Raw genomic sequence first — 17918 nt, 5'->3', positions numbered from 1 at the left:
CATAAAGTTGTTCCTGGTCCAGTTCACATGGAACATCAGAATAACAGAGAGAGAAACAGTAAAAGTTTGAAAATTTGCTCTGTCTTTCTGTTAGGGTGACTGTTTATTAATAAGTACAGAGGGCTCAAAGGTTTCTCAACAATTTTCAGAGATGCAGGCACTCATAAGATTCACAGTCTAAACATCAGCTGTTGTGTTGCATTTTATTCAGGACCAGCATGTGAGAAATTACTGAATTATAACACTGTTCACTTTCATTACATCTTAAGTAAAGATAGTACCTTACCCTGTTCTTGTTCTAGTTAATTGCAGTAGCCTACAAGATGAACAAGATAACTACAAGAATTCGACAACTGTAGTGGCTTGTGTTCTGTTTCTGTGATACGTCTGTACTTAAGTCTATTCAGCTTAAGATGCACTGAGAAACTAAAGCAAAGCAGCTGCCCCCAAGTAATGGGAATGTGAATATCTGGTTAGTTCCTGTTTAGTTTAGTGCACTTTACACATTTTCCAAAGTAAGAGAAAGGAGTCATTCCTGATGCCAGTGAAGGTACCTTTAGAACAATTACACAGAACACCCTAAACTTCACTACTGAAATGCCAAGCAATACCACTGAAGCCAACAGAGAGGATGGATTTAGTTCCATGTAGATCAGATGTACTCACATACAAGAGCAATCTACAGCTATTTGCCCTTCCTTCTTTTCTAGCCGAGTCAGATACTAATAACCTTGCAGAGCATCAGTTGAAAACCAGTCTCCTTGTCCCGCTGAATTAGATACCTGTAAATGATTTGATAAAACATATTAAAGTATTTGGAGTAACTAATTTGTTTTTCTGTCCAAATGATCCTTCACTGTAGGAGCAATTTTGCAAAATAAAAGGTTATTTGGAGGAAGAATTAGACTACAGGAAGCAAGCTCTTGACCAAGCGTACATGGTATGTACTAAGGAAATACTGCAGCACATACTGGCCAGCTCTGTGATAGCACACGAACTCTTGTTGAATCAGGAAGATACATTTTTTTTCTTAGTGTGGGGGCTTTTTAAATTTGTTTTTTCCTCATTCTTCTGATGTACTAGCATGCAATCTGCATAGCTTCAACACAGTATCTTGCCTTTTCATGTCATAAAAAGGCACACCTCCTGAAGTCTGAAACTCTTGTGTGTTAAGGGCAGATACTGCTCATTAATACCAGCTTGTCCAACTGGAGTTTTTTAGCGCAATAGGCTGAAATTTTAGAATTGGTGAAATATTTTGCACTTAAAATAGATATAAAAATTCTCTCTAACTCCATCTCTGTAACTCCATAAAAAGAATAAAAGTGAAGGATTTCAGTGAAAATTAATATTAAAATATTTTTAAAATAAAAGTTCATACCCTTTTTTCATAGCACAGAACCATTTTCTGAGTTCCGTTTTTCATATTTTTGCACACTTGAGCACAGGGACCACCTCTCATGCAGGGGTCTGAATCTGCCATCAACCCCCTAGATCCCAATGTGGTTTAAACCATATTTCATCTCTGACTTTTGGTATTGCATCAACCAGAGGATCCAGGAGCTTGAAGCCACCTTGTACAATGCTTTGCAGCAAGAAACAGTTATAAAGTTTGGGGAACTACTCACTGAAAAACAGCAGGAAGAGCTGAGGACAGCAGTAGAAAAGCTAAGACGTCAGATGCTGAGGAAAAGCAGAGAATATGATTGCCAGATTCTTCAGGAGAGGATGGAGCTGCTCCAGCAGGCTCATCAGGTAAGAAGAAGGAACCACACACCTGTGGTATCGATTCAGCCTTGCTGTGTAAGAACACAATCTGAGATCAAATTTAGGCAAGTTCCAGGCCAGGAGGGAGCCTGGCATCTAGATTTTTGAATTGTCTAATACTTTGTGTCTTCTCTGTGCATGCAAGCACATGTGATATTAGCTTGCACAATGTTGTTTTGGCATATTTTGAGTTTTAAAGTTCTAGCCTGAAGTTTTCATCTAGAATTCTGTCCATGTGGATCTAGCTTTGTAATAAAAATAGTCCTCCCTAGTTGTTGGACTAGGGAATGATATTAACAGAATCAATGTTAATAGTATTGGATACACTTATCATTGCAGATCTAATAATAACACTTAAATCCTCTTTCAACACATCAAACTGTGAAAATCGTAATGAATCGTGATAGAGTTCTAAAGATTATAACCATGATCTTACACTTTTCAGCTATTTAACACAGGATTAATAAATAGATAATGCGTAACAGATAAATCATTCATACTAATTTCCACCATTTGAGAATCCAGTTACATATATGCAGGATCATATTTTGAGCAGTTGAATATGTGGTAAAACTGTGGTTTGGCAGGTTGAGTGGATGGAGTCACAGTACGACACAAGATTATCCCTGCCACGGAAATGAATTTGTTGATTTCTAGGCTTTTGGCACTTGGAACACTAAGTTACTTGTTCAGTGAAACAAATTTACTGAGAATTTAGCATAGATGCTTTCTTTTCTGATTTCCAGAGGATCCGAGATTTGGAAGATAAAACTGACATCCAAAAGAGACAAATTAAGGATCTGGAGGAAAAGGTGGGTTCTTTTATGCTTCTGAAGCATGCTGATGAACTTTGTTTTGAAAGAAGCGACCCAGTTTTCTGGAACTATACAGCCTTTCTGTTCTGCTCAATCAGCTATACCTCTTGGTGGTGGTCTACTATCCTTTCTTTTCAGTTTGTGTCAGTAGACACAGACTTCAATCTTACAATAATACATTACATTATAAAACATGTAATGGTGAATGTTTGATATTGTATGTGTGTGTATGTACCTGTATACATGTGCATATATATATATGTGTGTGTGTGTGTTTGTGTGTGTGTATATATATATGTAGCCAGGCTATTTCTAGCATGGATTGCAGGCACTGTTTTTTAATACATTTAAAAATATTACGCATGCTATTCTTGATATATTCTTTATGACTTAAGTCAACCTATGGGGGTATCATGACGTGACAATTACACTTCAGGCTTTCAATATGGTGGCAATTGTAATCCATCACCAAAATTAATGGGATCTGTTTTCTAAGCCTGGGAGGTGGTACGGTACTTAAGGAAGTAACTAGGGAAATAGCAATGTTTTCTGAATGCATAGTTATTGTTCTATATGTGTATCTAACTGCTCCACAGAGTGCAAAAATAATTCTGATGCTTACAATGCCATTACCTTTAATTTTTACACAATCTTATTTTTCTTCTGCAGTTTTTGTTTCTATTCTTGTTCTTCTCTCTTGCCTTTATTCTTTGGCCTTGATGTCAATGTGCCTCTTGGAAAGGTAAGACTGTTATATTTATTTCCCCAAAGCTAGCACTTCTTGCACAGAGTGGAGCATCACATCCTTTTCTGTTCTTGTGGATGTTTGGAATCACCAAATTCAGCAGGTTGTTATCAATTTGTAATAATTCACGGTAGGGTGTTGTTATACAACTGAGTTGCTGGTTCTGAATTGTGCTATTAAGAATTGTAAAAATAAAAGCTAGCAAGGAATTTCACAATATGAAATAGCCAAGAGAGTTGCAGGGGAAATTCAGTGTTGATATTTGGAAAGGGATGCAGATGGAAAACAATTAAAATAACCTCAACTGTATACACACTATTTCTGAACTAACACTCAGGAAATAGATCAGGATATTAAAACAGGTAGAGCTCTGTGTCCAGTACAAAGAAGAGCAAGGAAGAATGATCAGCTGCTGAGAGACAGGTGGGGAGAGACAGAGAGATGAAAGGACTTTTCTGGGTCAGCAAGTGACACTGTTAAAAGGAGGTATTGGAGAAGTCTAAAAAATTTGTCACTGGATGGATGGATGGATGGACAGCTTGCTATTCACTGTCTTCTCTAGAACAAACAGTTATGATGTGATAAGCTTAAAGTAAACAAAAATTGATAGTTAAGGACCCAGGATGTAAAGAAGTCTTTGCCATATACTTAACAGCTGAAAGTTCAGAGTTCAAAAAGTAATGTGAAGATGGGGAAATAAATCAGCCAACTATAATGGTCCCATTTTTCCCTCTGTGGCTATCCAATTCCAGAGTGAGGATGCTGGGCTAGGACAATTTTTCTTTTGATTCAGGATAACAGAAGTAGAATATAGCCGAGAAAACATTATTTTGAAGTCTCAAGAACATGTAATGATGGAGCAGAATTTTCCAATTTGGGGACAGGCCCATACCATTAAATTTCTCTTGGCTCTGGCTTCAGCTATGTCAATGAATAATGCCTTTGCTCTGCACTTGAGACAAGCTGAGATGGCATTGTGTGAAAGATGTTCTGCCATTCCCTTCCACCATTTGTACAGCTCAGTCTTTGTTTCCAGATATAATTCAAGGTATTGATTATAATTAAGTGGCATGGGTCCATTTTGGTGGGCTTTCCTTTTCCCTTTAAGGAAAAGCCCCTACTTTGTGCTTCATTTCAGGTAGATCAAAGATTTCATTTGCAGTTCTGTGCTGATGCAGAGACAACTCTCAGATTTATCCACATCAACTGGAATCCACTGCATCCTTGTTTGGCCAGACCTCAACATGAATGTTGCCATGGGCTGAGGCAGCAATATACATGGAGCTTGGCTCGAGTGGGGAATGACCCATAAAAAAGAATTAGAGAAATGTGGACAGATCAGTGATCACAGCTCTTGTAAACAACAGCCAATGTCATTATCAAGTTGCTGCTATTTAAAACATTCTGTCTTGATCCAGTGATCATTAAACACATTAAGTTACAACTGCATACTTAGTTGTGTTCCTACTGCAGGATTTCAGAGAACCGTGATACAGCATGGCACAGCTGTGAGATGTTTTAAGTGGCTGTGACTGGAGAAAATTTGACTTTACAGTTTCTTACTTATTCATAGTGGAGAAAAAATTAGAAATTCTTCTGAAACAACCAAATTATGGACAGGGTAATTCTAAGAAGCCAAGATTTTCGTAGTACACATTATTGGCAAATAACTTCATATGACTGTGTCTTTTGCTGTACTGCAGATTCATGAGTCCAGAACAAGCAGTCAGCCTAGAGGGAGATTCCAAATAGAAAAATTTTTGGATTTAAGGTTCACGTTGAAAACTCACAGGAGCTGGTAGTGACTTTTGCAAGAACCTGTCTGCATGAATTTTTCCCATTTGCCTATACTGTTGTCCTTTTTCAGTTTCTGTCCCAACTAAAATAATATCCTTGTGCAGCATATGAGAAAAATTGGGCAATAAGAGTTTCAGAGTTTTCCGTATGTACAGTTTACATCTGCATTTTCTACCACTGTGGGTATGGAATTGATTCTCTACTGAGTATTTGCCTCTTCTAGTACAGCTACAGAATTGGCAAGAAGCTTATACATCCTAGTTTTACTAATACTGGTATTGGCTGTGGTGAAAGACGAACAAGAAACTAGAATGTGCCTCAAAAGACATCCTTTGCTCAGTTTGCTTCACTTTTATTAAAAATGTATTCATGACATTCAGCTACTGAACAGTTTTTCTTAATCCTGTCTCTTTTAAGATGAAACATGCAGTCAAGTCTTTGCAGTAGAGCATGCATCCCAAGAAGTACAAATTAAAACTTTTATTAATATTAGAACTCCTCAGGAAATGGTGTCTTCCTGATTTTTAAATAGACTTTAGTTTTGAAAATAATTTCCTCCTGAAATTTAAAAAAGCTCTCAACAATAGAAGCAAATGACGAAAATATTCACAATAATGCTTAAAAAAGAATTTCTGTTTATAGATAGAACGTATTTTGCATTAGAAAAGAAAAGGATGATTCATATGAAAAATCTAATTGAGCTGTAATTGAACTTAGAATAGGAAATCCCTAGTCCTGGGAAAAAATGCCAGTGTGTGCTTCCTGAGACTGACTGCCTGATTGGATATGCCAGCACAGAAGAGAGAAAAAGGCAAACTTAAAATTACAGACCTTACAGACAAGAAATTTGGCTTTTCAGGAATTGCAAGTATGTAGCAGTATCTTTTGAAATAAGCATCTCCCAAAACAGAAGAAAAAAAATCCCATATTATTCTGACATTGGAATTCCAGTAATGCTGATTAACCCTTTGTCTTGGAGCCTATGAAAGTACCTCCAGTGCCCTGTAACATTTGCACGTCTGTGTGCAAAGAAAAATTGTGTTTGAGTAACCTCACAGTGAGCTCTGCAATGTATTCAAAGGCTGACTGCATTCTTTGTTGCAGAGCAGCCATTTCTTTCCTTTTTCAAAGTAGGAAGGGGAGATCCACACATAGAAAAGGACAAGAGTCAAGACCATCTAAAATACAACATGAACATTTGCTTATAACAGTTACATCCTTTGGCCTAGTTTGTGGGCAGGTTAGAAAAACTAATGAGGTGTTTAAGGTCAGAACTCCATCTTTCTCCTAAAATTCTAGCAGATTTGCTATTATTCACTTGCAGTCATCCTGCCTCCATGGGCTGCTGGGTCCCATTCAGCTCTTGCTCTCCACTGAGCTGATGCACACCTCACTGTTGTGTTGCTTGAACCGGATTAATAGTCAAAAAAATGTAAACATTTCTCTGCTGTCTTTAGGGCTGACATGACTGTCCCAGCTGTGCAATTGACTGATGTCATTGGGGGGGGAGGGTGGGGGCTTACATGGATCTCTTAGTGTCAAGAAGACTTCGCTTCCTTCCCCATGCTCTTTCCCCCCCTGCCCCTTCCCCCAAATCCCCACATTCCAGCCCAGTCTCCTTCAATGGGTTTTTTGGTTGTTTCACCCAACATCTAAGGTTTAGCAGGTGTAACTCCCTTTGGTGTTACTTCATTGAGCCCAGGAAGGCCGGTCTAATTACAGTGCCAAGATGAGTTTCATTCATTCAATTCACTTTTGCTCCATAATGGCTGGTCCCCGGAGCACACAGGGATCCAGTTCCCCACAGAGAGGATGAGAAGCATCAACAGGAGCTGAAATGTGGTTTACAGCCCCAGAGAGCCTGCTAGGTAGGGGGCACTCCTGGAACCACCCAGGAGATGAAGGATTCTTTTGCCTTTCCCTTCCTACTTTTGCATGTTTGGCTTTATAAACATCAGGCAGGGATCAACAAGACAGATTACAGTGAGCTGAGTGACAGAGGAAAGAGCCGTGACAGTGGTGGAAATACAGTGATTTAGAGAATGGGGCATTGACTATGAAAGTGGAAAAAGCTTACGGGTGAGGTGTGTGTGGGGGATATATAAACTCAATGCTTTTCCAGAGGATCTGCACTGCTGTGAACTCCCTTGAACTGTAAAGACAGCTGCAGCAGGCCCAGCATCACAGCACGCATACTTGTAGAGTGTTTTACCAAGGCCAGTCACTCCACAGGTGCAAAGCATCAAGTCTTGTAGCAGTTCCTCAAAAACAAAGTAATGGTAAGCTCCTCATCCCCTGCCTTCACCCCTGCATTTTCCTCTATGGGATCCTCTCCCCTCAGTACCTGAGGGGAAGTCTCCAGACAGAAGAAATTTGGGAATGGTGTTGGCAAGATGGAGAGGCATTTTAGCAAAGTCCTGTTTTCCAAGGCTGGAATACATGGAATTGGAGAGAATAACTAACATTGATTTGTATTGCCCATTCACATTGAAAACCACCTGCCTACCCAGGTGACTTAACTCAGCAAAGGTGAGCATGGCATGGGGAGTGCGCCATCAGCATTTCTTCTTCTTACAACTATTGAGCTATATATTGTCAGGGGGATCTTTGCAAAATTGCTTTACTTCACTGGATGCAAGTGAACTGTCTTAGCCTTACCATAAGGGACTTCAAACAGATCCTTAACAAAACAAACAAAAACCCCAACCCATCCTAGGCAGCCACTTAATGGTGAAAAGTTCTTTGGTTTTATTCATACCTTGGTGCAGTTTATCCTTTATCAACTTTTTAACCAGCAGAGAGAAACCCACAGTGTGATCACCCATGATACTTTTTGGTTTCCTTCTCACACAGAGTGAACACAGGACTCACTACTGTACTGAAATAACAAAGGACAAGCATGTGCGAATAAAGGAAACTATGTGCAGCAGTACATAGTATACAGACCAGAAGCTCTCTAACAGCTGTTTATGTGGGGTTTTGCTACCTGCATTTTCTCTGTGCTTGTGAACATACATATTCACTTATTTGTGATCACATAAGGAATTGTGGTCTGTGTGGATTTTGCACCCAATGAATTTTACTATGTAGGCTTGAATGCTGAGAGAACAAAGACAAAGTATGCCTTTTTTCCTGGTCTCAAACCTGAGAATCAAAGTTCTTTTCCTTAGGTAGGGTAGGCTTTCTCAGAACAGCAGCAATTTGTCATTGCCTCAGTGCTGCATTAGCCAAAATTCTAGGCTTGCTCTGACACCCCAAGGATATCGCCTGCTGCCATGTCTCCTGTTACTGGTGAATTTTAGGCAGCTTTGGTTCAAGAGTCATTGAAACTTGTACATACTACTAATGTGAAGATGGCCATGGGGACTTCTATGCACCACAGGGTTGCATTTTGTGGGGTTTTAATGGACAGGCTTAGCAAAATACACAGAATTTTCACAAATGCTTTTCATACAGACAGACAAAACCAGTTTCACACTGGTATCTGTAAGAACTGACATTTTCAGCTTCCTGATTGATAGATTGTATGTTGGCAGCTGGGATAGGTAGGTAGAGGAACTTACACCTTATCTGATACAGATGTTTTTTGGTTTGTTTTTTTTAACTTCCAGAGTGCCCAACTACACGGAAAAGTCTTAGAAAGGCAAATGCTTCCACCCCTCGATGAAGAGAATATTGTTTACACCTATTTTCAAAAGTATGAAAATGAACAACCTGTAGCCAAGACTGCAACCACCTTGTATTTTAAAGCCATCACTCAAAATTTGTTACCTGACAGTTCCTGTCTAAAGCTATGATATATGCTGCATCTAATGAAATCCTATATGTTGAAATTACAAAAGGGGAAGAAAAATAAACTGACAACCTACATCACCTAGGAAAAACTGAAAGGGAAGGAACCACTTTCAGCTGATCAAGTCAGTGTGTCTTAGGCATGGAACCAAAGTTACAATAGAAAAATCTATCCCTGCTGTGCAGGGCAGTCGTTTAAATATCACCCTGTCACCTGACAAATGGATCAAAAATGAACAGATCAGAGTAGGAGAGACTCAAGAGATGCTGACAACAAAGCGCTTGATTTGAACTGTGGCTTTCTCACTGCAGGGACTCCTGCTCTCCCTCTTTGGTTTTAACCTCAGGAACAGCTGCAATGTGGAAGAAAGAGAGGAAAGAAAACACTCTGGATTACTGCAGAATGGTCAGGACAGGTCACCATGCTTTGTGCTTGAGATCATAGCACAGCACCACCTGCCTTGGCCAAGGAAGCGGAGAAGAGGGTGTCTGGCATAAGAAGAGTTTCTGTTGGAGTTGAAGCCTCATCTCTCTTCACCATCCCTCCATGAAGAGCAGCCCGTCTATTACCAGATACTTTTCATACTCTTTAAGGACTGCCATTGAGATAATAATGACTACACTTGGTTTTGCTGTGGAACAACCACTGAGGATCACTGAATTGGACCCACAGAGTAGCTTCTGAGAAAGAAAAATGTTGGAGGACAAGGGAGGGAAGAAAGTTAATCCCCTTAACCATGTGACATGATTCACAAAGCATCAGCTTCCAACTGTTTTGTCCCAGCTTGGAAAAAATGTTTTGGTTCAGCTTGTCAACTGACTTTGCTGGCTTCCTGATCAATGATACATAAACCAAAAATGGGGAAAAACTTTGTGAACACAACCTTATTACAAATAAGAAATATTGCTAGTGTGTTTAGATTTTTCCAGTTTTAAGAGAAACTAAGAGTAGTTTTCATTTCAAAGCATTACTTACCTCTTTAATCACAAAGCCTGGATGGAACCCGGCCCTGGTGCCTCCCTGAGGTCATAGGCTCATGCACCCAATACTCTGTCAGAAGCATCCCTGAGGAGCATAATGCCTGCAGCAGTCACTGCAAGGGTCCTGTGCTGAGGGAAGCAGTGCAGCCAGCTGCACCCACCCTCCCTTTTCTCACTGATGGACTGACAGTGCACTTCTCAGTGCCTCTGGTTTCATTTCCCTGGGAACAGAGTCGTGCCTGTTCAGAATTTAGGTTTCTGTGGCAAGGCTGTGTCTTCCACGATGGAGCTTTAATTTTAACTGGAAGAAATGGATTTCTGTACTGCAGACTAGAAAATTGAGAGCAGAATACAACTTGTGCATTACGTACTCCTTCAAAGCAGGGATCACATGTACCAACATCTTACACATATCAGAAGCTTTTAAAGCATTTTTCAAAGAGCCTCTCCTTTGGTTGCCTCTTTACTTTTACAGGTGAAGCAGCTGAGCCACAAAGCAGTGAGGTCACTTGCCAGAGCAACACAGCACATCAAAAGCAGTTCCTTAGCCATAGGAGGGAGGAAGTTCCGCTAGTATCAAGGATGCCTGCCCCTCATAGATACCTTTTTTTTTTCCAGAATAAATTTTAATTGGAAATGTCCATATACCTAACTGCATGGCAGTCCTGGGCTCAGTTTCTCCACAAAGGCTGCTAACATCCTTATTTGTTGAGTGCCAGGAGATAGTGTTAAGCCTTCCATCAAAGATTAGAAGTCATTAGCAAGTGATTTTATTTTCCCTGCTCCTAAAAATTAATTTAAATGGTAGGATGAAAACATCTTGAAGCATTCTGGTTCAGCCAAGTGGTTTACTGAGTTCTGGCACCAAGCTGTATGTTTGCTGGTTAATTGTTTTTTAAGAAATAAGCTTGTGGGCAGATACGTCACATGACTGCAGGTACATGGCATGCTTTTTGTTCAAATTCCTTTTCCCTAGCAGAAGACTCTGGATAAGGTTGACCCAAATGTACATGTCCTGTCCACAAGCTAGCAGTTCAGTCCTGAAGCTCTGGAGTTGGGCCCAGGAAGAGTTGTCCCACTCCTGTGACAGCTGGAGATCACTGAGAAGCTTTACAACAGCTTTTTAACTATAAAAAAGGAGGGGTTTTCTCTGGTTATTCCTTCTTCCCACCTCACTCTTTTCTCCTCTGTTGCAGCACCAGTTAATTTCACACCTTTAGGCTGCTTTCCTAAGTGTTAGGGCTGGCAGTTAAAGCTCTGAGTTCTTGAAGAAGAATTAGCAGCACTTTGTTTCAGTGATGATGCAATAACTTCCACCACTGGTTTGGTTTTAGAAAAAAGGACTAGAAACATATATTTCAGGCAGTTGTACAGAAGGTTTATGGCACAGATAGAAATATGCAGTTTCACAACATAATCTGACTGATCTTGTGGCAGGCTTCATCCTTTAGACTCCTTGAGCCATGTTATCTTACTTAATTTCTCTTTTTTGCCTAATTTTCCCTCCCTTGCTTCTGTGTGTATACACATATGCATGCAGGTATTGCGTTCCCAAGGGCTCAGGGTGGGATGGGGGGTGGTAGTCTGACCATAATACACCTGGGTCTGCAAACCTTTCAAAGATTGCAGGTCCCTCCAGGGAGGTGAACCACCACTGCTTTACTCTTCTTGCAGTGTAACACATGCCATGCCTAAAATGCACTTGCTGATATGAGCTAATGCAAACTTTCTGCTATCAGCTAGATCAAAATTTTGATCTAGTTTTGATCCAAATTTTGATAGAGTTTGATATCTCTGTGTGTGTGTATATATATATACACACATATATATACACACACACATGTATCTATATATAGTATATATGTATATGTACGTGTATACATATATATGCATATACCTACCTATTCCCTATTGTATATAGAAATCATTGCTATAGCTTATGAAAGTATACTTCAATCTAGGTATGGGGACCTGAATCAAGACTTATTTAGCTGCCACAGCTGGTACACTCCTCCAGGTTTTGTTTCACATCTCATGGGCAACTAGTTTTTTGATCCTTTTTCTGGACCCTTCTCTGTCCTTGGACTGTTAATCCTGGGCTTTCTATTGTTCCTGAAGTTCATTGAAGCAAAGGATTGAGAATCCTCCCTCAGATTAGTCACTGCAGCCACCCTCCCCTCCCAAAAACCAACCAGAAAATAAAAATCTACTGCGGCCTTTGAGGACAGCAAATACAGCCTTGAATCCCTCCCATGAATCCATTCTAGGCTGTTCAGGAGTAGCAGCACTCCAAGCTATCCATCCCACCAAAGCAGGAGATGAGCCACAGAAGGCAGTACAAATCAGCTTGACCACAATTTTACATGCTTTTTTTCCACTGACCAAGTTGGGAGATTTGGAGGACTTTTTTTAATTGTAGCATTTCAGATGAGGGCCTGGTTATGTGAGATGAATTTAGGTAATTGGGGTTGCAGTAGGAAATGGTGCTTCTTGCAGTGTTCTCAGGCTGGCTCATGGTTTCGTCCTCTCTTACTGATGTGCCTGGAGGACATCAATAGAGAATTTTGTAGATGTTTCAGCCCCCTACCCTCATCTCAGTGGGAAACATCGTCTGAACCCCAAAGCTTTCAGTTCTGTGGCATTCCATCGGGACTACCCAGGCCAGGCTCTCCTGACTGGAGCAGGGCTCAGAGAACAGACACACAGCTGCTGGTGATCCAAAGGATTTTCTCTTCCCCTGCCCTCTCTTACATCAGCACCTCTGTGGTTTTATACATAATTTTTGTTCCAGATTTTTTTGGTGTCTCTCCCAGAACAAAATTGTAAATTTCTTGGCAGAATGACCCTTTGATAAACACTGGACATGTATCTGTACTATATGTATTAATGTGTAGGAGAGAATCCTTATTGTATGTAAAGTTTTATGAATGGTTATTTTTTAATTTATGTATTTAATATAGGATTCAATGACCTCTGGTGTTTTAGTTTGTATAAAAAATAAAACAGCAGCATTTTTAAAAAAAAAAAACGCTTTACATTCATGGAGATATTCAGCATGTCTGGAGTCTGTTCAGAGAAATCACATTAAAGCTAAGCTACCAAGGCACATGCTGGGGTCCAGCTGGGGTGGTGGGCAGTGGCACAGCAAGGGTTGGGAAGGTTCATCGGGGTGGGCTGTTATGTCAAAGAGTGAGCGAGGGCCTGGGGAGATCACTAGGAAAAGGGAGGGCAGGGAGCGGTCCCAGCAGGGGCCAAGGGTGGATTTATTGCTGTTTGGCAGGCCTGTACAGAAACCAAAACATAACAGCAAGCTGCTGCTTTTCTAAAGTTCGTGGCGCACGGTCGAGGAGCTGTGGAAGATTCTTGCGGGAGTTTGAAATAAAAAGCCCCTGCTGACTGCCTTCGGGGGCGGGGAGCAGCTCTCCGCGCGTGCCGCCAGGGGGCAGCACAGGGACACCGGGACGGGGGCGACAAGAGCGGCTTGGAAAAGTCTCGGTGGAAGCGGAGGGAAGTGACCACTGACCCCTGGAAGTGACCATAACCCGAGAGCCCTAACGGCGGTGAGCGGCTATAGGGATCACCGCTTCTGTTTCACTGAGGATGTCTGCCCCGCACCTTTGGTCCTTGACAGGCTCAGACTGGAATCGCCTCCCTCCCCATCAAATCTTAGCAATTTTTCTGCCTAAAATGAATTTTAAGTCATAGAATAATTTAATTTTGAGGAGTGGGTCAGCAGTGCACAGCGGCGCTTCACGGCACCTCCATTATGTCCAGTATTTTATCATTGAATAGGCCTTGGCAAGCAAGGGAGTGAGCCCTGTCGCAGACTGTGTCTCTGCCAGAGCAGGCACGGTGAGTGCTCATGGCCAGAGTAAAGAGAAGTCTGTCTACACATTAGAAGGTCTCTGGATTGTCTCTGCACCCCGTTTTGGTGGCAACAATTTTCCATTGTTTGGGATAGTGTCTAAACATAGTAAAAGCCCTAATAACTGGCACTGTGCCATCTGCTTTGTGTGGAGGGGGGCTGAGTCTGAACATGACCAAACTATACATTTCAAAGCCCTGTTCCTGCTTGGACAGAAGTGCAGCTTGTCCTACACTGACAAGAGGCCATTGTGCTACATCTGCTCCAGTGCCTGGACAGCGAGTGACAGCCATGAACAAGTTGCTTTGCACAACAAAGAAAATCCTGTGAAAACCATTTTAGAAGCCTGAAACAGGACTGAGACTAGAGATATAATTATTTCAGTGTGTACAACAGATGGAGATTTCAGAGCATGGAGCCAACTAATCTGTGGATTACAGACTCCTTAATTATAGATTAACATTTACCATTTATGAGAGGCACTTCCACCGAGGGAGGGATCTTGCAAATCAGTGCTCAACAACTGAATTAATTTTAGGGATACCTAGGGAAGGCACAACGATTGGAAAACATCACTGTACCATCTTCTTGCTCATTTGTATCTTCAAATGCTGCATGGAGTTCTGGTCTGACACAGATCTTGAAACTGGGACACGTCTAGTGGGCTTGATGTGCTCTTAAAAGGCAGGACCCCAGCTGCACAAAACAGGCTCCTCCACACCAGGCACTCCCTTGGGGATGGGTTGGCTGTCAGTCAGTCACATTTCTCAATATAAAGAGGAAGCGACCAAGAACCAGTAACAAATCATCAGCACCTGCAAATACAAGCCTCAACATTGACCATAATACTAATCAGTATGGTCGCATCTTACTGAGTTCTGGCCTTGGAGCAGATAAAAACACCATTCCTACTCCTTAGTGCCTAATTTTGTCCCAGTCAGTTTTACAATAAACCATACACCGAGATGTACAGGGCCCTCAAAACTAGCTCTACACTTAACTGATACTTTTGAACCCTGGGACACAAGAGCTAAAAGCAATCAGCAACCAAGGAGGTGACCCCATTGTCATGGGCCAAACAAGGGTCATCTATAAACTACAGTCAACAACTCTTTTAGTTCAGATCCCTAACCCTAAGAATCCTAGTCCACACTGTCAGCCTGTCCCCGTGTCATTTTTTGTTTATAGATCTAAGCTACATGATAATGACTGAGAGAGAAAACAGCTTTGGCATTAATGAACCTGGAGCACTTGCCTAGAGCCAGCAGGGCTGGCTCCAGAACCCTAACTGAGATCCAGTCACCAGCCCTGCTTCCTGTCATATCTAAATTAATGATAACTCTTTTGTTTACTTCTGGCCTTATACTATTAACAGAAATTAACCTAATGCTGTAAGTTGCCCAAATTTCCCAGCTGCCTCAGACACAGTAAAACCACCCATATTTGAGCCATGCATGGCACAACCAGAGAAACAAACCCACTCAGTAAAGTTTCGAGTCCCCAAGCAAGCAAGACAAACTGTCTCATGCTGGGGCATCAGCTGCTGACTCTCAAGTGCTTTATATGCTCAGGTTTTGAGCAGACCATTTCATTTAATAACAGACTGTGACAAAACTGCAGTAAGGATCATCTTAAGCAACATCCTTCTGCGGTAAGGATCAGTGACTCATTAATTCTGATTTCTTTACAATAACCATAGTTACGTGCATTCAGAGATTTGATTGGAACTGGAAGCCTTTTGTTTGTACATTCTTTGTATGTTTTCCACCATCCCAAAAGTTAAGTCATATTAACCTGACACAAAACCTACTTTTCAAAACAAGATTATTATTCTGCTTTGCATGGTCCAGGGGAAACATAATGAGCATCACTTCCTGGAGACAGATAAAGGAGGTCTGAGAGCTGGCAGAAGACAACATATTTCAACAGCAGTTTCTAAGTTAGGGATCTGAACTCCTGTCCAGGCATGCAGAGAATACAACCGGATGGGTTTTAGGATTAATGATGAGACTATGCTGAAAAAGAAGGTAGGAAAATGGCAGATTTGGAAATGCTCAGCACACAGGAAAATCAGTCTGCTTTCATTAAGCATCTAAAATAGATTTTTATGAATGGAAGTCAAGGAAATTCTACAGGATCATTCTGACAAGTAGCACTGGCTGCAGTTTTATTTTATGTCCTGAGTTTGCAAGCTGTGATTCTCTCTGTAATTTAAATCCAGAGAAATATTCTAAACTACAAAAATATCATTAGTCATCAGTGTAGAATGTGTGAAACAGTTTTTCAGGATGAGAACCTGTTATGGTTTAACCCCAGCCAGCAATAAAATACTACGCAGCTGCTTGCTCACTCCTCCACCAACAGGATTGGGAAGAGAATCAGAAGGGTAAAAGACAGTTATCTCATGAGTTGAGATAAAGATGTGTTATTAGATAATGCAAAAGCTGCACACACAAGCAGAACAAAACAAGGAATTAATTGGCTGTTTCCCATGGGCAGGCAGGCGTTCAGCCACCTGCAGGACAGCAGGGCCCCATCACACATAACGGTTACTTGGAAAGACAAATGCCATGGTTCCAAATGTCCCCCCTTCCTCCTTCTTCCCCCCACGTTAGATACTGAGCATGACATCATCTAGTATGGAATATCCCTTTGGTCAGTTTGGGTTGCCTGTCCTGGCTGTGTCTCCCTCCAACCTCCCATACACCCCCAACTTTCTTGCCATTGTGGCCATACAAAAAGCAGAAAAGGATCTGGCTCTGTGTAAGCCCTGTTCAGCAATAACAAAAATGTCTCTATATTATCAACTCTGTGTTCAGCACAAGTCCAAAACATAGCCCCATACTAGTCACTGTGAAGAAAATTAACTCTACCCCAGCTGAAACCAGCGTAGAACCACAGTATCTTAGAACCACAGTAATGCTCTCAGTCAACATGTTTTAGGGCTTTCCTTGCCATGTTCCCAGCAATGTTTCCTCAGTTGCAGACCACTCACTGATGCCTACACTGTCCCCAGCACTCCGTTTTGCCCTTGTTGTTAGAGCTCTGCAGGGAAAATCTGAACCTATCCAGTCCTTTCCTAATTGTTGTGGAAAGTGCTTTGTAATACTCAAAGGAAAAATGTGAATGCATTAGAAACTATTACTGTGCAAGTTTCAAACAAGGTACAGAACAATTACAGAAAAGGTACACACTCCTTAACAGGATTAATGCACACCTATTACATGTCTATAAGGCAAGTCAGAGGAGAGCAGCGGGCAGCTGTGTGAACTGGAGTTCAGTCCCCCTGTGGCATTATGAGTTCCTGAAGTGATGCTGGGAAGCCCTCTGTGTAAACCTCTTCATCCAGAACCAACCCACACTCTCAATCCAGACTCTTGATTTTGGACACAGATAGAAAGCATTGGTGCTAAACTTTCCCTGTCACTTCAGAGAATTAAGAAAATATAAGAATGGTAAAATCTACCAAGTATTATAGTAAAAAGACAACAACCTACAGCAGTTGGACTTTTTTGTGTATGAAACAGAGAACTTTTAAAGAGGCCAGCTCCCTCTCAATCCTTTTTTAAGCCCCAGGTATGCCAGCCAGTACAATTACAATTGCTTAACTGATAGGGGCTATGAAAAGAATTCAACCATTCCAGTATGGCAGGAAAAACAAGCACCTGTTTTTACATTTTTCAGCACAGAAACTTCCAGAGGTTACTGTGGTATCTGTTTTTTGGATTTTTATCAGCTAGCCTAGTCAGTGAATGAAGGATTTGAATATCCTGATGATGGATGTCGCGTAGTCTAAACCTGTAAGAACAAACCATGGATATGGTACCTAACACTGTTCAACCTTCACCTAACCTGCATAAATGTATGTGTGACACACATAGGTTCTCACTTCTGTATCAATGTATACATCAAACATAATGGAAAGGTAAATCACTAACAGTGAATTAGAAGGGCCACAATGCAAAAGTAACCTGCCACATTCTTAGCCATGTTCTACCAAGAGAAATCTGTAGTAACAGAACAAATACAGGGGAAAAGAAAAGAATTTTAGCTTCACTGAATGTGAGTAGTTCATTTGGCAGTTATGTGTCTGCAATCCTTAAAATTATGTATGTTTTTAGGATGCATAAAAACTGCATTGCAGTTAAGGCATTAA

The 17918-nt window shown here is 41.1% G+C and overlaps 1 protein-coding gene across 3 annotated transcripts in view; it reads left to right on the top strand.

Annotated features, from left to right (window-relative positions):
• Positions 1-12925, top strand: part of JAKMIP2 (janus kinase and microtubule interacting protein 2) — a 42412-nt gene extending 29487 nt beyond the window's left edge. The window contains exons 18-22 of one of the 3 annotated variants that reach the window (XR_014854982.1): positions 863-940; positions 1552-1755; positions 2514-2579; positions 3252-7397; positions 8736-12925. Coding sequence is in view for 2 of the 3 variants with exons in the window: in XM_085074129.1 (XP_084930255.1) it covers positions 863-940; positions 1552-1755; positions 2514-2579; positions 3252-3302 (399 nt within the window). In the remaining variant the exon portion in view is untranslated. Of the gene's footprint in view, positions 1-862; positions 941-1551; positions 1756-2513; positions 2580-3251 lie in introns of all 3 variants that reach the window. The other 2 variants (XM_085074129.1, XM_085074130.1) reach the window with 2 other exon arrangements.
• The last annotated feature ends 4993 nt before the right edge of the window (positions 12926-17918 follow it).

The sequence above is a fragment of the Lichenostomus cassidix genome, chromosome 13 (genome assembly GCF_008360975.1).
Source record: "Lichenostomus cassidix isolate B80296 chromosome 13, HeHo_3.0, whole genome shotgun sequence".
Taxonomy (NCBI): Eukaryota; Metazoa; Chordata; class Aves; order Passeriformes; family Meliphagidae; genus Lichenostomus; species Lichenostomus cassidix.
This window is presented reverse-complemented; position numbering and strand designations above follow the sequence as displayed.